Genomic DNA, 21,510 nt, shown 5'->3' on the forward strand with positions numbered 1-21,510 from the left:
GAAAATCGAAATTATGTTTGCTATTGAATATTTTTAATTTTTTTTATATTTTAACATTAAACAACTTCCTATTTCTTTTTAAGGAGATTTTTATAAAATTTTTATGTTATAAAATCTCTGAAAATGTTAAAAAAATTAAAATTAAAATTTAAAATTTAAAAGAAATACTTTTAAATATGAGAAGAAAATATGTGCCAAACAATTTTTTTAGAGGGAATTTCCTACACTACACTATTTCCTATTTTATTTCCAACTTTATATTATTATTTTTTTCTTTATTTTTCTAACTTTTTTTACGAAAAATATTTTTTTTTTAATTTCACAAATACCTTTTTCAGATTTTAATGATTTATTCTCTTTTTTTATAGATTCTTTTTTTGTTATTTTTTTTAATCACGTTTTTAGTGTAACTTTGGTGTGTTATAGTGTATCTATTGTATTTTTTAGTGTAATTATGGTATTTTTATAGCGTAATAACAGTGTATATATGACATTTTTGTAGTATTTTTATGGTGTATACCCTAAAAACACTATAAATACACCATATATATACTAAAAATACGGCAGAAATACACCAAAAGAATATAGATATACTGAAAACACCAGAAATACATAAAAGATACACTATAACGTAAATACATTATAAAAACACTACAAATACACCATAAATCAATTCAAGGAGAGGTTCAGGGCCGCTTCAACCTGTCCGATCCGCAGTGTTGTGAACTGTGGCCAATTATAAACAAAATAAAATAAAAAAAGTACAGGAACCAATATTAATTCTACCTTAATTCTTATTCTTATTTGAGGCATCTCGGCCATGTATTAAATAATTTGTAAAAAGCATCAACAAGAGAACCTTCAATACCATACAATATTTAAAATGACCCAAAATGCATAAACATACACAATGACAGTAGTAGTACACATGTGACCCAAAAACATCTAAAATATTGAAATGTCAAATTTATAAGATATAAAAGTTCTAACACTAAGATGATAGATTCCAAAAAATTCCACACCCCTATAATATAATTTCCCTCACAGTTCTATTATTCTATAAGACTATAACTGGGGCACTCTACTGTATTAATTTCAAACCAACCTTTTCAGCTATTTAAGATATAGCCGATCATGCATGTTTTTCAGTTTTATTAGTCAATTTCAAAATTAACCATATGATATGAAAATGTCTTCAAGCTATTCCAAATAGAAAGGTAGGGAAAGCATATTTTCCAGAGATTGAAAATATTATTACTCTCCAATGAAATCGGAAAACAAATGAAGAACCAGTTTCTTACAAATATAGGAAGTGATAGAGAAGATGCAAATATTAACAAAAAAAATTGAAAACAAATTAAAGAAACAAAATTGAGAAATTTGATTTTCTAATCAAATGACTAATTTTTCTGTTACATACAAATCAATAGAGGGAATTGTAAGTAAAGCAGGTGCAAACAATGGAAAACACGCAAATGAATAGAGAAGGAAGAAGGGTCACGTTCAAGAGCATATTCCGACTCAAGTACCCAGCAAGGGTTATCGTGGCATCTGCAATTACACGCGCTATCGTTCCAGCTTCCGTTGAGAGTAGTCCACCGTTGTATGTTCCGCGAGAAAGCCTCGATGACATGACTCGAGAGAGAAGTGACAAGTTAACACCTAAATAAATAAGAAAAGAAATTTAGTCACTGATTATAATAATGGTTCAATATTCAAGGTCGAATAATTTGTCACCTTCAAGTACTTCAGCAGCAACAAACATTATCAGCCCAGAGCCAACGTACTGAGGAACAGTGTACGGACTTATTACTTTGAAGCTCAGGAGTATTCCTATGCAAACCACAATTTCTGACGCCAATAAAAGTTGCCTGTGGAGAGATCGATAAGGAAGAGTACGATGAACAAATACAAAAATTATATGTTTGAGTTTGGAATTACGATAGAATAATACTATAAAAAACCGTGCAAGAAAACAAGTAAAATTACCTGTCTTCAAACATGTTACTAACGTAGCTTCCGACCATAATATTTACCGGAAGAACAGTTAGGCCTAAACATGCAAGAAAAATAGCCACTTCGGTTGTTGACCAGCCAAAGTAGTGTGCAGTTATGACACTAGATTCCGAGAGTAAAACCTCCATTGCATATTTCAGCATAAAATATATCAACAACTGAACCTGTTGACATTAGAGATATTATAATAAGTAACAGCTACGAACCATGAAAATCCAAGAATAGTTAATATTGACCGTCTATCAGAAGCAGTTAACATTCCAATTTTTCTTGATCGTACTACTTCCCAAATAAGCTAGCTTTGATTTGTTTTTACCATCGTTCAAGACTTGATTTAGTGAGGAATTCTTTTGCAAGTATTTTAAATTTATTGTTTCTAATTATATTGAGTTTAGTTGAGATTTGAGTACATACTGCAACGGAACCTCATAAGTGAGGCTAGTACCTTTCATGCACTCTTTCAAGTGGCTGGAGAAGAAAAGCTATAATATTGTTTGGGCCTGAACTGAACTGAACTGACAGAGTTCAGCATAAAGAAACTTAATCGTGCGAGCACATAAGTTTTGCTCTATTGAAAAATATTGTTCTTGTTCGGGGTATTGATATCTTAACTGCTCTCTATAATCTCAATATATTTTTTAAAAACAATCTGAAATCCGATTTAAGAACCAATCACTATGCCTCATCAAGTGGATTGGTCCTACCATAGTCCTAAACTCTTGTCATCTTTATTTAATTTAAATAACATTTGCATACCTTTACAGATGGGGTAAGTAGCCTGTATGCTGCTGCAATTGAATTGACAGGCCCCCTAGATTCCTCAGGAGCTTCCTCACTGGCATCTTCTTCATCATCATTTTCATCCTCTTCCTTGGCTTCCGAACTCAACAGCAATGGTTGATTAAGACCCTTTTCGAGTGTATCATTTTCTCTTTGTCCTGTCACCATAAAAGTTAAAATCTGGAATTTGTCTGCCGATTAAAATAAGCAGATATCACGAAAAGATAGCAGCAGCACTAGGGTGAGGTTTGTACAAAGTTCCATCTATAACTTTTGCCAACTTAGGTCCCATAACATATCTAGTTTGAATTCTCTGATTTCATTTTCTAACAATATCTGTAATACTTTTAAAATTTCAAATATTGCATTTTACTGGGGTGTGTAAACATTCAGGGATCTAACAAAAACTGTTTTATGCATTAAAAACCATCATTTTCCCTGTATATAAATAGTTCTTTTGATATTGAATGAGAAATAGAGAGAGAAAATGATGAATTTCTGGTGCATCAAAAAATTGCTTCCTAACAAGTGAACATATAGAAAAAAGAATCAGTTTTGACATAAACAATTGCAAGTTTGGGATTCTGGAATACCATATTCCCCTAGAAAGAATATGTACTAGAATAGATATGGTAAAAGCCATCAAATTGCTAACACTTTCATCAAATTAAACATAGCATCTAATATTATACTACTTCATAGCTCTAAAGCTCCTACAGCCAAATTTTTCCACTTTGGTGACGTACAGAAGAAAGGAAAACAGGATGAAACTGGAAGAAGTAGCAACTTTGATTTGCTTTAGGTAACATTCAAAACTAAAAAACCAGAAAATTTGCAGAATCAAGAGAAAGAAACATGTGATGGAATATAAACAAGATCAAGACGGAGCAGAAAGAGAAGTCAGCATACCATTATTAGCCTCCTCTGCTACATCGCTCTCTTCAATATCATGAGAAGGTTCTTTAAACGTAACAGACAGAAGTATGAGATACAGAAGCCAGGCCACAGCCATAACCCATCCTGGTAGAGTAACTTGATTGAATGTGAACTTGTAAATTTTAAAATCAGTTTGAAGTAAGCCAGCAAGAGCAGGACCGCATGCCATTCCTAGAGCACTGGCACTAACAAAACCTGCCGATGCTTGCATTCGAATTCTTAGTGGCACACAATCACTAATGTACCTTCGGTTAACTGCTCTAGCAGAACCAAACCTGCATAGTAGAAAATATAACCAGGTCAATCTGTATAGTGAGGAAATCTAATAATTCTCAACCATTTGGTATGAAGTTCTATTAGGGACCTCTGACCTTTAATTATTTTGTCATGCTACATCTTACTAATACGAGTTTAAAGTAGTTTTGTACAACTGATCATGTATCCACCAAATATTTTATTAGAAAATATTAAATTATATGCCTCTTCATGACCTCGTAATTTCATGTTAAGTTGGTGATAATTTTCAAATTCCTCAGGATGCAATTATCTTCGGGTGGCATTAAAAGGTATGTATCTTAGTAAAATTAGCTGAAAACAACTCAAATATCTTCATCTTATTGGAGATGATTTAAAGTATTAAGGGACTGCTTACCCACAGAGTAGACGGCCCAGTAAAAGAAGAGTTATTGAATGATAATCAAGTGCCATTGCATACATGAGATTTCCCATAAAAAGAACGATACTGCTGAACACAAGAGGTCTAAAGTATGATTTGTTAGACCAAGCACTAAAATACACAGAAGAAAACAACTGTGCAACAGCCATTGCTCCAATCACTACACCACAAACTGTTGCTGCTGCTCCAAGTGATGTTGAGTAGTCATCTGCTGTGGGAACAATTATATATGTGTTGACCATATAGAGAAATGTGTTTATTAGGTTCAAGAGAAGTGACATAAAATGGTATTTCTGATCATCAATATGCTCCTCAATAGGAGTTGGTAGCTCTTCCTGCATAATAAGCGCATGTTGTGCCAAGAAGTTAAGGAAATTTGTTGAGTGGCTTAGCCTGTCTACAGCTGCTTTCAATGAGTCAACAACAGGATCCTGCATATCAACAACAGAAAATGCCATGCGAGTTCTAAGATCAGTGGCTGGGCCATACTCACATTATCAAATATAGCACGATAGAAAAATTTCAAGAAAGCAAAAGAAAAAGGTAATCCAAATTGTATGTAGATTTGTAGGTTAAGATTAACAGAGACCTGAATGGGAACAGCAGGTTGATCATAGATTGACAAGTAGCTTCCCTGGTGTGCCTGAAGTTCATGTAGATTGCGAGAAATGGCTCCAATAACAGCTCCTAAACCCTGCGATTTACAGTTTTGTTTAGTTGAAAGTCATCAAGCGGACTACATTATCTAGAAGGAATAGTAATGGCATTTTACCACATGCTTAAACACTTGTTGCAGCAGAGAGTAGGGATGATTAGCACGAGTTTTGACGTAGTAATCGGTAAATCTATACCCAAAGCGTTTATCAAACTTCTTGAGTATCTTGCGCAGACCAATAGCATTTATTTCAATAAAATATAGAAGTTTTAATAAATCTTGCCCCACTTCTCTATAGGCTTCTCGTAATTGAGATATTTGAGCAATATCTGACTGCTGCTCAAGAGCATCCTGTTGTTTATTGAGCATAGCAAGCCTACTTCCAAGTAGCCCTTGTTGCTCCAGCAGGAAAAGGACAAGTTTCTCAATCTGAGATTGTCAACACAACAAACATCCATGTTAGAGGCAAAATTAATACTTCAATTTAGACATTTTTTATATGAAAAATTGCACTATCTTTATGTCCCTGAATGTTTATGCACTAATATATAATTAAAAAAATGATGGTCATATAACAGGTTTAATCACCCAATAGCGCCAATACAAAAAGAACATTTTTTAAATACGTATGGCACACAGATAAAGTTATTCTTTTGATGAAATACAGGTCACAAATTCGAGTTCTGTAAACAATCTCTTAGTACAATGCAAGAGAAAGGCTGCATAAGAATGTCTCCATCTCCCTTTGCCCCCAAGCCTGGGAGCACAACATGTACTAGATTAACCCTTATGTTGGAAAATTAGATGTCCCCTTATGTTGGAAACGTAAATGTCCTAGACCATAAAAAAATACACACAGAGATATGAACACATAGGCATACACTGCGCACCTGATTATCAAGCCTTCTTGAGAAGTCCTTGAGAACATGCTTGCGATCTTGTGTTCCAACTTCAATTTGTTGAGCATATTGTTTCACCTTTTTCTTCATCATTTTATAATTGATATAATATCTGAGAGAGCAGAAAAGATGTATGAGAACTGTAACAACAAAGCTCAATGAAGCATAAAGACAGATGAACACTATTATAGTAGAATTTAGAATTGAACTTTAAGTATGTGAAATAATCAATGTAGACTCTAAACTTTCTCTAAATTTCCTCCCTCTATAACAGATACGTATAAATCTAAATGTATGTACTTTCATAGAGACATAAGTCCCAACCATGTTTATATATTTCATCTGTCAAAAGAACTTGATGACTGCAAAGCCAATCCATGTAAAACAAATATTCATTTGCCATCTTGCTACAGTACCCACCAAAATGAAAATTTTGAAGATGAGATGATATTTACTAAACAATGCATGTGGTGTCAAAGTATTAAGGTATTCTTGCACTATGCTACTACACGTCAAAATGCACTGCGGAAGCAAAGAATGTAATAAAAAGGAAAAGTTAATTTATAAGACATACCCTGACCATTCTTGAATTTGTCGTTCCTTTAGTTTCTTCCCAAAGGCAACCATCTTTCACTAAAAGAAAAGCCAAAAATAGGAATTTCAATGAGTAGAGAAAGGCGCAGCAGCATTACCACCATAAAGTTGAATTCAGATAAGCCAATCACAACATCAAATGTCCACAAATATAAAGGAAATAAAGTAAATTTTTCACATTTTAACTCACATCAGAATAATTAGACACTACAAATAATTGACAGAATGCTACCGTCACTGCATTGCAAAATCCAGCAAGATCACATTTTCCATTTAAGTCATTAAATTATATAATTGTCTTAATATACTAACAGTGGTGTTACTTCTTTACAGAACTACATACCCCGACGCTGAGTAGGTTTAAGAATAAGTAGTTCAGCCAGGTTTTTTCACCTTCAAGTGTCTCTTAAAAAGAACTGTACGTTCTAATATAGGCATCAAATTTGACCAAGTCAACATAGCTCCATTTTCAGTCATCACTCATCACCATATCTCCTCCATCGAATTTCTTACTTAAAAACCAAAACACTAAAAATCATCTCTAATTCTCTAATAAATTACTAATTTGCCTTAATTTTTCACTCTAATAATAGAAATTAATTTTCACTTCGAATTACTCTCTGTTTAGCTTCTCTACACAGCTCTACAACATAACATAAGCAGACAAATAATTCTGATCTCGCTCTTCATTATTTTTAGCCTGATAAAATCTGTTTGGTTGCCGAGAAAAAAAATTCATAGACACTCAATAAGCTTAAGCAAGTAACCAAACACAAAAAAATCAAAAGAACATTACCAGGTAGCAAAATTCTTGAAACTTATCAGTATAAAAAAACGAGCAGAGATACAGAGAGCTTCGGTTTTAGATGACCATCAACGAACTAATCCTATTTTTCAGATTCAAAAACAAAAACAAAACATTTTCTCAACAGATTGATAAATAAATAAATAAACAGAAATTAAAATATAAAAAGAATATGCGAATATTACCTTAAATCGAGAGAAAAATGAAAAAAATTATGAACCAAACGAAGTTTTTTTTTTAAATGATTGAATGATTGGGATATGAATTCCGGCGATGACGTGATTATGAATGAGTAAGATACATGTGGGATAATTGTGCGAATCTCTTGGTTAGTGATTTAAGCGAAATCTGAGATTTAAAGGCAAATTTTATTAATTCTTTATTAGCAGTCAAATAGACGAAGAAATCTCTATCTGTTGGCTGTGCGGGTGGTGGCTTGCTGACACATCACTCTAGTAGCCGTCTTTCGTGATTTTTGTTGAAATCATTTCGTAAAAACTAAAAAGTTACACATAAGAAATTACAGTGTCATAAAAATTAAGAGAGTCAAAAAGATCGTCTTTTTTTTTGTTAAATTATGTGCAAAGTTGAAAGAGTGATTATTTAGAAGGATGTGATATTATTACGCATGATGTAATATGAATATATGAAGTAGGAATATTTTGACAACCACCTATGTAAAAATTGTCCATAGATTAAAAATGGACTACAAAATGCAAAGAAGGGAAAAATTAGAATTTGTTTTATAACATTTCAATAATATGATCAAATCGATAAAAAGTTGAAACGTTAAATTTATTTTGCTAATATTTATTTATTTTTAAAATAATCATTAGAGAGCTATTATATTTTATTTTTGTATAATAAAATTATAAAAATATTTTGATAATTTTATTTTAATTAACATTAAATGAGACAAGTTTTCTTTTTATCTTTACTCTTATAAATCATATTATTAGTAAAACAGAAAATGTACAATTTTTAATAGAGTCATAGATATTCGAAAGTTGGTTGATAAAGATTGAGAAGGCAATACGATCTATATTCACAAAAGACAGATTTTATGGTAGGCCGTTTAGCATCGATTAATGATGATTATTTGATCGGATTTTATATTCATATCATATTCCGCTTTCGAATTTGATATCGTGTATTTTGCACGACCTTTACCGTATTTCCTACTAAAGAAATATTCAATTTTAGCTTTCTTCGACTCTTTTTCTTGTATAAAAAGATCACGGAGGATAAAAAAATGAAGCCATTGAGTTAAAGTGAAAGAATGTTGGTCCACGGCTCCTGCATAGTTGGATAAAAATGAGGATTTAAAATGTGTGCAACTCACAACTTGGAGAACCAAATTAAATGTTCTTCACTACTTATTCAATGCCTCATTCTTCACGAAAACGACGTCACTTCTTTACCACGCTTTACTCTCGACTTTTCAATTAATACTAATAATTTATTTAACAGAAAACGACATCATTTTATTGTCAAACTCGACCATTCTAATACGTTTCATAAAAATAAATATTATCACATCCAGATTTTCCGTAAACTATATACAAAATATGATTCATGATGTAGCATGAACTGTCTCATATATAATTTGGATTTACAGCCATATTTTATTTAATAATTTTTGCCTATTGGTGGATAGAAAAAGTGAATATGAGCATGTAATGTGTTATATTATGTCCACAAAATCATAGCAGCATAAACCTAATTTCTTATCTTACAGGTGGGCAGTGACATATTTAATAATCTTGTCCCTAATTAAAAATACCAACCCATTCTTCAACCAGTAAATAAAAAATAATTAATTGAGATTTAATGACTAAATAAAAAATTATTGATTGAAATTGTTAATTGAGATTTAAGAGTATATTCGCATATGCAGCCCATTCTTCAACCATTAAATAAAAAAAAATTAACTGAGATTTAATGACAATAAAGAATGTATTTTAAATTCTGTACCATTAGTGACATACTACTAATTAAAAAATAATTCTTGTTTGATATCTATTTTCAAAATCATTTTTTAAGCAATACTATCAATGATAGAGGTAGACGAGAGGGCCAAATTGCGTAAATAATATAAGAAATTAATGGACATTACGATTTGCTTTCCAACTTTTAAATTTTCCATCCGCACGTAATGGTTAATGGTTATGGATGTATTTTAATTTTTCTTCTTAATACAGTACTCTCAGCTCTAACGCCGAATATAATAACACATAACCCCTAATAATAATATAATCAACTGTGAAAAAAATATATTCTCTTTTTTTAATTTATATTTTATTTTATATTTTAAGAGCATCTCTAATCTAATAGTGCTTTTTATTTAAAAAATAAAATTTTAAATATTATTTCAATGACTTTTTAATATTAACTTTTTATTTAATTTTTATTTTATAATAATAAAAAAATGGACTTTCCGCTATAAATATTTCGAATTTCATTTTAATAATTAATGTAATAAAAATATTAAATATTAAATATTAATAATATGAATTTGTTTTAATTTTAAATTCATTAATTTATTAACTTTTAAATTGAAAATAAAATTTATTATATTTTAAATAATTTGAATATTAAATCCATCATTTAAAAAATAAAATATGGTGAAAATGAGTTTTTGTAATGAAGAGACATTTTCACAATCTACTCTAAATTTAACTAATAGAGAACTGCTATAAAAAAATACTAATAAAAAATTTATTGAACCTTTAAATTATTGTCAAACTTCTTAAATTAAAACTTTAAAATTTTAAAAAGTTCATTTAGAGATGCTCTAAGTAAGAATTTTCACATATACTCCTTTCATCCTAAATTAGTAGATATTATTTTTTTTAATAAAAAAAGATATTTCAAATTATGAACGTTCAATTATTATTTTATTAAAAAATTATCAAATATATACTCTCACTAATTATAATGGAGTGTCTTAAAAAACAACAAAACCCACAAATATACTAGTGCTATATTTTTTTTTGCTACCGGATAAATGAGGTATCCTGAATGAGTATTGATTATATGACTCCTTTTAAATATTCCACATTCGGACTAATCTCACTCGAATCGGATAGGTTCCTTTTTGGGAGGCAAAACTCTAAACTCAAGTTTTAAACGACTGTATGTATGAGTACTGTTCGAACCCGCAACCTCATTTGAGCTAGTAGAACGCCTTACCAATTCACCTACGCCATGAGGTTAATAGTAGCATTATATTTTTTTGATAATTAGAAAAAGAGAAAGCGTTTGTGGAAGGAATCAATCACACGACCTAACAAATTGTAGCTCAGTGCTTATATCATTAATATTATAACTCATTGGTAATAATAGTAATATATTAAATAAGGGCAAGTGTGGAAGTTTTTTTTACAAATTAACTCATTTTACGAGAAATAAAAGATTTCAATTACCGTATTCGTCTTAAATTGGTTACCAATTTGGAATAGAGGAAGTATTATTCTTTATTTAATTAGATAATTGAACTTTTTTGTAATTTTCTTTTTACGTTGTTCTTATTATTTGATTTAAAATGATTTTTCAATAAAAGTAAAGTATATAATTTGATAAAATAAAATTAAAGATGGACTTTATCAAATTTTTACAATTAAAGTGGCACGAAGAGATTAGTAATTAGCATGTGTTACAATCATGAACATCAAATCAGCCACTAAGGTTAGCCCTAAAAGTTTATCAGAAATACGTGTGGCGTACGTAGCTAACTTATTTGATCAGTTTGTTTAAATCAGGAGGGGAAATTTCGACCACATAAAATAAATAGTACGACAACGCACAGGTTATTTATGTTCAAAACTATGTCGTATCCTATAAATAATGAAAACAAACAAATACCATGATTATGATACCTATCTGTTTTATTTTTAATTGTCTGTTTATAATTTGGGTGAGACTCGTGTTCTATATTATGACATTATGAATTTCTCGAGTTTCTAGGTAGGGTGGAGGTGAATGTGTTGCAGCCATTTTTGTCTGGTTTCTTTAATCAATTGCAGGAAGGTACCTCAGAATGGATTAATTTCCGTTACGAGAAAATGCCAGATATATGCTTTTATTGCGGCATACCTGGACATTCCAAAAACGTTTGCAGAGTCTGGGAGAGTGATGAGGAAGCAGGCATCCCGTTTGGAGGTTATTTCCCATTTGGACTCAGGATGAGAGCAACTCCTCTCCTCCATGCCCCGACTTTACTCACAGCAGACATGCTACAAGAGGAAGAGGAAGAGGAGAACACAGGAAGTGAATTCTTGTGCAGTGACCAGGATGCGCTAACGGATGATCTAGAGTTGACCAACAATCAAGCCTATCCAGTGGATATCAATGGTGTCCCTCTCTCCGATACAGAATTCTTGGCAACTCTCAATTATCAAATGCACTCAACCTCTGGTCTGCCACTGGTCCCAGCTATTGAGGACAATGATTCAGTTCCGGATATCAATACGCCAGAGGAGACTCACAACAACTCACAAGCATCCACTGACGAAGAACACCACCAAGAAAGAGTCCCTCCAAGACTCTTGCATATTCTGAATCCGGTGCTTCAACAAAAATATGCCCATATTGAGAGAGATACTCTTTTGTCCTTGGATGAACAAGTTGAGCTTGCTGTGGATATCATCCATGCAACTGGCAATGTAGCAGCGCCAAACTCCTACATTATGACAGAAGAAGAACGTGATGAAATAAGATCCCTACTCACTGAAGTGAACAGCCAACAACTTGATAGTTCACACAACACGGGGAAACTACCAGATAACAGTCAAGTCCATTCAGGGATGAGCAACAATGATCAGAGACCACATCAGGGCTGGAAACGTCGAGCAAGAAGCACTTGGGCACAACCAGAGGCCAGTCAGCTAGAACACAGAGAAACAAGTGAGGGAAGTGATGGGAAAAGAAAGACACCAGAAACCGGATTTGATCTCAATTATGCAGCAAGCCCTCAGAGAAGGTTCCAGAGGGAGATGGAAATGGTCCAATGGCCACGAAGGGGAAGCGAGGAAAACCCTCATCACCAAGACTCTGAGAATGATCGTCCCACCAATGACGGGGAGCAAGACAACCATGAGCCGGATGAAGAAATTCTGCTGAAGGGGAAGGAGGTCAACCCAAAAGGGCCTCCAGATGCAAAATGAGAGTCTTGGCTTGGAACTGTCAAGGTTTGGGGAGTACCTTGACAGTTCAACATTTGAACAGAATCTGCAATTCAAACTCCCCGGATATTTTGTTCTTAATGGAAACCAAAAACAAAGCTAAACAAGTTATGAAAGCTACAAGGAAGGTGGGACTTCAGAATTCCTTTTTGGTTGAACCTTCAGGGTTAGCAGGAGGGCTAGCTATTTTGTGGAAAGATGAGATTCTACTCTCGATCCAGTATTTTGACACATTCTTCATAGTGTGTTCCCTTGAAATCCCAGGTGGGGGATGTAGTGATTTTATTTTCTGTCATTTTAGTTCTATGTTAGCTAGGCGTAAGGAGCAGTTTAGGGAGATAGCCTTGTTAGCTCCATTAATCTCTAAATCTTTTGTAATCTGTGGGGATTTCAATGATATTACCGGCCCAACTGACAAAGAAGGGGGCATTCCCTATCTTCCTTTAGCACATTCAGATTTTCAGCAGTTCATTTTCGATCTCCAACTTCGGGACCTTCAATTTATAGGATACCCATTCACCTGGTGCAACCGAAGAGCATTTCCTAATACTATCTCTGCAAGACTGGACAGGGTGCTAGTTTCCATTGACTGGTTGGAATTGTTCCCTAATGCTTTGCTAGAACATTTACAAGACATAGGATCTGACCACAGGCCGATCCTCCTGAACCTAACTACTCCCAGATCTAGAAGGCCTGGCCGTTTCTTCTTTGACAAAAGATGGGTCGAACATGAGGAAGTGGCTTCCATTGTTTCACAGGTTTGGAAGAATTCTCCTAGAGGACGCTCTATGTATAGTATTCATAAGAGGCTAACTTTGATAAGGAAACAACTACTGCGGTGGAGAAGAACTCAGAAACTTAACTCCAGCATTCATATAGCCAAAATATCCAAACAGTTAGAGGAAGCAAAACTTCAGCAGGCTAGCCTTATCAATTGGGACAATATTAGACAGCTGGAGAATCAGCTTTGTAGAGCAAACTTAGAAGAAGAAGAATATTGGGCTCAGAAAGCTAGACAAGATTGGTTATGCAGCGGGGATAAAAACACTAAGTTCTTTCATGCTAAAACCAAACAACGACAGAGACGGAACAACATAAATGGAATCAGGGATCTAGACAACAAATGGTGCTCTAACCCAGGAGAGATTAATACTATCATATGCTCCTACTTCAGAGATATATTTGCTACCTCCAACCCTCATGGAATGGAAAACATGCTCAGTAGCTTCCAGCCTAAAGTGACTGACCAAATGAACAGGGCCCTTACTAAGGAGGTCTCAAGTCTAGAAATTAGAGACGCGATTTTCTCCATCCATCCCTCGAAAGCACCAGGCTCTGATGGTTTCACAGGGTTCTTTTTCCACCACTTTTGGCACATTATTGGTCCAGACATCACTTCAGCCATTCAAGATTTTTTCAAAGAAGGAAGGATGCTTAGAAGCTTTAATCACACTCTGATTGCATTGATACCAAAAGAAAAAATGCCCACAACAGTTAAAGACTATAGACCTATAAGCTTATGTTCGGTTCTATACAAGATTATTTCTAAGGTGCTAACAACAAGGCTCCAGAAGGTCCTTCCTAAGATTGTTGACCAGGACCAGAATGCTTTTGTCCAAGGTAGATCAATATCTGACAACATTTTAATAGCACATGAACTGCTCCATTTCTTAAAGTCAAAATCTTCCGGCAAACAATCCTACCTTGGTCTAAAGCTGGATATCAGCAAAGCATATGATAGGGTGGAATGGCAATACCTGGAACACATTTTGCTTGCCTGGGGATTTGCTGAGCCCTTTGTAAAATGGATTATGGTATGCGTCTCATCTGTAACCTATTCTATCTTAATTAATGGAGAAGCACAGGACTACTTCAGACCTTCAAGAGGCCTGCGCCAAGGGGATCCTCTGTCGCCATTACTGTTTGTCCTGTGTGCAGAAGGACTATCCCATTTAATTAAAAAAGAAGTGTCTATGGGCAACCTATCAGGAGTGCAGCCAAACAGGTACTGCCCAAGAGTGAGCCACCTATTCTTTGCTGATGATTCCATGCTCTTCACTAGAATCAAGCAAGATACACCATCAGTTATCAACAGAATCCTTTCTGAATATGGGACTGCTAGTGGGCAAATTATAAATTTGGATAAATCAGCAGCTTGCTTCAGTAGAAATACAACCAATAGTATGATCCAAAACTTCCTCTCTACACTCAACATCAAGATAATGAAGGCAGAAGACAGATACTTAGGACTCCCAGCCCAAATTCAGAGATCAAAAAATGTAACGTTCTCTAGATTGCTCCACACCCTCCAAAGTAAGCTGAGCGGTTGGAAGGAGAAGTTTTTATCCCAAGGCGGCAAAGAAATCCTAATTAAAGCAGTTCTGTTGGCCATCCCAGTTTATGCCATGATGTGCTTCATGCTTCCGAAATCCTTATGCAACCGTATTAATAAGCTTATGACTCAATTTTGGTGGGGAAAAAACAAAGAGGATAGAGCTATTGCGTGGATAGCGTGGTCCAAAATGCGCAAGAGTAAATGGGATGGCGGTTTGGGGTTTAGAGACCTAAATGCGTTCAACATTGCCCTTCTAGCCAAGCAGAGTTGGAGGATCCTTCACAACCAAGATAGCACTTTGTTTCGGTTATTAAAAGGAAAGTACTTCAGGACATCTTCTATGTTAGAGGCCACTCGAGGACATAACCCGTCTTGGGGATGGCAGAGTCTGTTAAAAGGAATAGCTCTCCTCAAAAAAGGGACAAGATGGCAATGCAATAGTGGAAGACTCATTAGAACTTTGCACGACCCTTGGCTACCGAAAGACAACAATTTTATGCCCCGAGTAAGGAATGAGATCTCCATAGAAGAAGTGCCAGACCGGGTCAGTGATCTTGTTGATCCAGTCCTTAATGAATGGAAGGTGGGAGTTCTTCACTATCTTTTCTGCCAAGAAGATGTAGAAGCAATTCGCTCAATCCCCCTTCCCTCTTGCCAAGTTGCAGACCGAATCATTTGGCATTACACAACGGATGGTGCTTACTCAGTTAAATCAGGATATTACAAATACCTTGAATTTCATGATCCCCAGCCAAGGTCTAACTTATCGCTATCCCGCAAGGATTGGCAGCAGTTTTGGCATCTGAATATCCCCAACAAAATCAGAATCTTCCTCTGGAAAACTTTTCATAAGGGAATCCCAGTAGCAGAGGCTCTGAACTATCGATTGAAAATGAATTTCACCTGCCCCCACTGTTTGGGAAAAGAGACACTACATCATCTTTTCTTCGGCTGCCCTTTTGCTCAGCGTGTTTGGTTCCTCTCTGAGATGAGGATAGATGCGAGAGCAATTCCGGAGGAGTCAATGGACAAAATCTGGACAAACATTATTCATGCCTTGGAGGATATTGAGGGAAAGGATATGCTGGTTGAAATATGGATATTCACGTTATGGTCCATCTGGAAAGCTAGAAACTCGAAAATCTTCAATCAAATTGCCTGGACTGTAGAAGAAACGAGTAGGCACGCTACGCAAACTAGAAAGGAGTTTCATGATGCTACATCCCAAGAGTTAGCCAAAGTCCGACAAACTGAGAATAGAACTAACAAGAGGACTAGATATCAAGCTTTGAACACACCTCTGCTGGACAACTGCATCTATATTGAGTATGATGGGGGCTCGAATAAGCACCTAAAGTTTGGGTCAATAGCGGGTTTGGCAAAAAATGAGGCAGGCGAAACCCTGTGCACCTTTGCAAAATCTTTTAGAGGAATTTGGGATCCGGGCATTTTAGAATTCCTAGCGCTTAGAGAAGCAATGGTCTGGGCAAAGGGGAGGGGGTGGCGTAAAGTGATTTTTAAGGGAGATGCCAGTCAGGTCTCTGACTCAGTCAACTCTGGAGTGTGTAAGTTGGCTGGAGCGTGGGGAATCTGTCAAGATATTTGGCTTACCAAAACTTCCTTTGATCATGGTCACGTCAAGTGGATAAAACGACAACATAATATGGATGCTCATCGTCTAGCTCAATTGGAAAAGGCGTCTTTCGGACGCTTTATTTCTAATATCTTTTAGGTTGCTCAAAAGCACGTTTAGCTGCGTGGTTTGTAATCTATCAGTGGAAAAAAAAAAAAAAAAAAATTATGTGTTAATGACAAGGTGGTCCATTAAGCAAAATAATAATTAACTCAATTGCTAATTAAACACGTGTACATCATTCATCAATTTTTTTAAATAGATTCTTATGATCTCACTTGAATGCTGGTAAAAAAAATTCTTTAACTATTAAGCACATATTTACATTATTTATTGGATGAATGTACAAATTTTAAATTTCACTTGATTATAGTAGTGAATTAATACACAATACTTGTTTTAAACTATATAGAGTTAGGTATGATGTATCCAATTAACTCAAATAAAAAAATCTCTTAAAAATTAAGAGTCAAACTATTTATTTAATTTTTTTATGAATTATTTATTTAAATTTAATTAGCCTAATCAAAATCTGGAATAGCCTCTTTGAGGTTGATTTTTATCATTTTTTAAATTTAAACATGTATTGATCTAGTTTACAAAATTGCTTGCAATAAAACAATAATTTAAGTCTAAGAAGATAATACTATTTATTAAAAAATGTATAAAAAATTGTACCAACAAACGTTTATGAAGAAATGACTAGTCAACGAACTAAAACTGTTTGTTGAGCTTTGATATAAAAGAAATCAACTAAAACTATGAAACTTTATCCTTTTTAATATGAATTATAAATCTAATTGAAATGGTATGGCTATGAATTTTAACATCAATTTGGTATTATATTTTTAATGTGCATATGGGTTTGAATGTAAAGCAATGTTTCCAACAAATAACATGTTATGCTGGGTTTATTGGCTACATCCTTCCACATGCATGCACACTTTCGTTCACTACTCTATATTAAAATTTTAAAGATCATATAGATCAAGTAATGAGCTTAAACACATTTATAGTGTATTTGATCCAAAAATAAAATCCAAAAATATAACTACATATAATTTATTTAAAAAAAAATCAAATTTATTATATTTTCTTTTAATAACTAGGGAAGGAAGAGTACTTGTGTGAAAATTAGACTCACGGACATAACTTTTTTTTTTAAATAAAATAAATAAATCGAATAAATTATTTGATTTGATTAGGATATATTGTGATAATTAAATATGAGATACATAATGGACTTTCAAGTTTTGGTGTAATGTGATCAATGAGACTTGAGATTTAAATTTAGGATTTGCCCTTCTTTTCTTTTTCATTAAAATAAAGCAGGCAGATGATGGTAAACACGTTGAATGTCAGTAGTTATATGTTGGTTGAAGATGATAATGTAATTAAGAAATGAGCAAAGGTTCAATTTGGTCCATCAATTTATAATTCATGATTAAACAACTCATCTTCAACCATTTTGATCAATTAACAATAATTTTTTTATGTTTTTTGTCAATTAAGAATAAAATTATACAATATAAACAAATTAGGGATTGTGATATCCCGATTTTGTCCTCAATTGACCTAAAAATTTAAAATATTTCCCTTAATTGACTTAAAATTGAAAGTATTATTTTTAATTGATTAAAAGAATTAAAAAGAAGTTATTTGAGATGCTGAGTTATAATTTAAGAGACCGGATTGACTTTTTACTCTTTTAAAAATAGTTTGACAAAAGTAATAAAAATAAAAAAATAAAAAGGAAGCAAATTTTCTGAAATAAACATGAAAAACATATCTTAGATTATGTATATTAATCAATATAACTAAATTTATTAATTAGTGGTGATCAGGAGCAGACCTATAAAGAGTTTATGGTGCGCAATTGACTATTTTATTATTTTATTTTATTTTTAAAATATGAATATATAAGTTAATAGTATAGTTTTTCCGTCTTAAATGTGTAATGTTGCGCATCTTAAAATTTATATTTGTCAATTTTGTTCATTTTATAAACTTTCAGTACAATATTACCCATTTTATAAAATATTGTTGGGTCCGCCAATGGTGATAAGTTATTTATTTTAGACTGTAATTTTTTTAAGAAAAATCTCTGATTAAAACAGAAGTTATTAATAATTCTGAATATTAAGTCACACAGGGGAATTTGAAGGGAAAAAGGAGATTTATCCATCTACGTTAATAACATTATGGGAGGAACTGAAGAACAACATCCTAACTATTAATCACCAATTATATACAAAATTTTATTTATGGCTTTTGTTTAGAATTATGTTTTTAATCTTATTTCTAAAAAACATTTGTTTTTCTTAATTTTCTGTTTTATTTTTTGGATGACCACATGAATAAAAAGTTTCAAAGTCCAAAAACCCATACCAGAATTGGGAACTGGGGACCCTTTGATACATGAAATCTGAAATAATAATGAGATAGTAGGTCAATTTTAGGCCACTTCAAATTTATATCCATACATTTTTGTAGTTCACATCAAATTTGATTTGCCATACAAATCCACTTGCCGTCTCTCCTTGATTATGGCAACTTTATCATGTCCTCATAATCACCACATCTCATCTCACCTAACAAGTTAATAAAAATTTATCATTGCTAATGAGCTAAACTAACTGATTTTAAATAATATGGAACATTTGAAATTTTTCTACCGAAATTAATTAAAATTAGCTAGTTTAGTCCATTCATAAATGAAAAATATTCCGGTTTGATTTACAAATAGTTAGAAAAAGTTTCAATATCCAAAACGGGCTAAATTAGCCGATTTTGAAAGTTTTGTTTATAACTGAGAAAACACGCAAACGTTTGGTATTTATTGAAATTAACCCTTTTGTTAGGATATCCAAAGTAAACAAAGTGAAACAAAGGAATATAACTACTTCATATAATATTTTAAGAGTTAATAACTTTTAAATTATTTAACTATTTTTCCTACGTTCAATTTTAATGTCATCAAACGACTTAATTATTAAAATTCATTTTAATCTTTTAGTTTATTTTCAATATAAACTAATTTATCTTCTTCTTTTAAGAAAATAGACTATATAATAATAATAATAAAAATTTACAAATAAATTACATAAATAAAACTTTATAAAAAATAATATAAGATTTCTAAAAATAATTTTTTATGATTCGTACTTGTGGAAATGTCTCTAAAAATTATTAATAGTTTATATTAAATTTATATATAAATAAGTAAATCTTGATACCGCCATAAACATCGGCTTAGGCTCATGTAAAATTAATTACTTTAATATACTAGTATTAATATATTTTTATTTATTTAAGTCATTTATAAAATTATTATTATCATTGTATAATATAGTATAATTTAATAAAAAAATTTGGTTGATTCATACTAAAAACAAGTTGAAAACCTAACCTGAACTGTATTTTTAACTATCAAGTCATTATCAGTGAGACCTAGTCCAAATGGCTAAGGCGTTCTAGTACATTCTTGGAATTTCGGTTTTGAGTTTCAGTAAGGCTAGTGTTTAAGGCCGATTTAAAAATAAAAATTTAACTAATAAACAACTAACTGATAACGTAATTAGATTATACTTCTGTAAAAAAAGAACTATCAAGTCATTTGATGACATTATCATTAACTGGAGCAAAAAATAATTAGATAATTTTAAAGTCGGTGAGTAAATATTCACTTTTAAAACAAAAAAAAATTATATCATAAATCTTAGCAGAGTTATAGTAGTGTTATCCCTTAAAATAACCACAAAGTTCTTCCCTTTTTATAGAAAAATTTGAATGCATATCAATTGATTTCCTACAAATTTATGCAACCAATATGATATTATTTTATTTGCTAAATACATTTTAAAACATTATTTCCGATAGTTTATCGATCGTCTCTGATTGCTTTACTACTCCTTCTAACATTATTTTTCTCTTTTGACGAGACAATCGTCTCGTTCGGCACTTCAATTGTTGTGTATTTACCTCCTCTTCATTTTAATTTAATTCTGTCACTACATTTATTAAGTTGATGAGTTAAATAGCAGAGGTATTTTAAAAAATCATCATAATTAATCTGGAATACAAATTAAGAGCATATGCTAGTGTTACTTAAAATAATGGATTATGTTTGTTCTAATTTGTTGATTTACAATTTTTTTTGTGATCAGGAAAAACATAAATTTTAGAAAATTTGATCACATAACCTTAAAAAAGTATTATTTAGCACAGATACAATTTAAACTATAACTCATTAATAATTTTTTAAAATAAAGTAAGTTCATTTTTAGTAATGCAATAGAGTGATGCTTTGTTTGATGTGAAAAAAATGCAATGAATAAAGAGAAGGCAAGTACACTTTCGCAGCTAATAGAATAAAATTTCAACTTTTGAATCCAATAATAGTAATAGTACCAAAAGGTTGGCTCAGGAACCCAAAAGAATTAGGAATTTTTCATTATTGGTGCCTGGACTTTTTCAATTTTTGGTATGGTCATTTTCTTTTTGGGGATAATTTTAGTTAAATGGCTCTTTGTTTACACTAAAGTCCAAGTAGCGTTCCAAATATGGAAGACCCCTACTTTCTTGTGAAAAATAAGTGACTCTTTAGCAGCAATGAATAAATTAATATTTTAAAAGTAAAGTTGGTATTATTATGATTTTAATGATTTTTGTGTGTTTGGTTTTGGTAGATAGACAAATGAAAAGAATATTGTAATATGAAGACAGACAATCTTGTCAAAGTATTTTAAAAATAAAACCGATAGCCAAATTACCAAATCACAATTTTCAAACAATTAAAGAATATAATTAAACAAATTTATACAGTTAATATTTAATAAATTAATAATTCTAATAATTAATAGAAAATTGAGGAAACCAACTTCGTTTCACATCGGATTATTAATAATTCTATTATTTAATAATTAATAAAAATTAAAATATATTATATATAAATATTAATTATTAGAGAGATTTTTCTAAAGAATATATATTTACATA

The 21,510-nt window shown here is 32.3% G+C and overlaps 1 protein-coding gene across 2 annotated transcripts; it reads right to left on the reverse strand.

Annotated features, from left to right (window-relative positions):
* Positions 1-1,357: 1,357 nt before the first annotated feature.
* On the reverse strand, positions 1,358-7,798 carry LOC126677645 (SPX domain-containing membrane protein At4g22990). Of its 2 annotated transcripts, XM_050372368.2 has the most exons (12): positions 7,547-7,798; positions 7,353-7,443; positions 6,537-6,595; positions 5,954-6,074; positions 5,181-5,492; positions 4,998-5,102; positions 4,385-4,839; positions 3,706-4,007; positions 2,773-2,954; positions 1,990-2,180; positions 1,738-1,871; positions 1,358-1,662 (listed from the first exon to the last, which is right to left on the reverse strand). In XM_050372368.2, the coding sequence occupies exons 3-12, from the start codon at positions 6,587-6,589 to the stop codon at positions 1,424-1,426; spliced, it is 2,094 nt and encodes a 697-aa protein (XP_050228325.1). In that variant the 5' UTR covers positions 6,590-6,595; positions 7,353-7,443; positions 7,547-7,798; the 3' UTR covers positions 1,358-1,423. The 2 variants fall into 2 exon arrangements, with proteins under 2 accessions (XP_050228325.1, XP_050228326.1); XM_050372369.2 differs by lacking the exon at positions 7,353-7,443.
* Positions 7,799-21,510: the final 13,712 nt, after the last annotated feature.

This window comes from Mercurialis annua, linkage group LG4, assembly GCF_937616625.2.
Source record: "Mercurialis annua linkage group LG4, ddMerAnnu1.2, whole genome shotgun sequence".
NCBI classification, from domain to species: Eukaryota; Viridiplantae; Streptophyta; class Magnoliopsida; order Malpighiales; family Euphorbiaceae; genus Mercurialis; species Mercurialis annua.

Coding starts and splice junctions, on each gene's coding strand:
- LOC126677645 (XM_050372369.2), bottom strand. CDS start 6,589: ATGGTTGCCTTTGGGAAGAAACTAAAGGAACGACAAATTCAAGAATGG. Junction 5,493..5,953: donor CAAGAAGGCTTGATAATCAG/GTGCGCAGTGTA, acceptor TGACAATCTCAG/ATTGAGAAACTTGTCCTTTT. Junction 4,840..4,997: donor AACCTGCTGTTCCCATTCAG/GTCTCTGTTAAT, acceptor GTTGATATGCAG/GATCCTGTTGTTGACTCATT.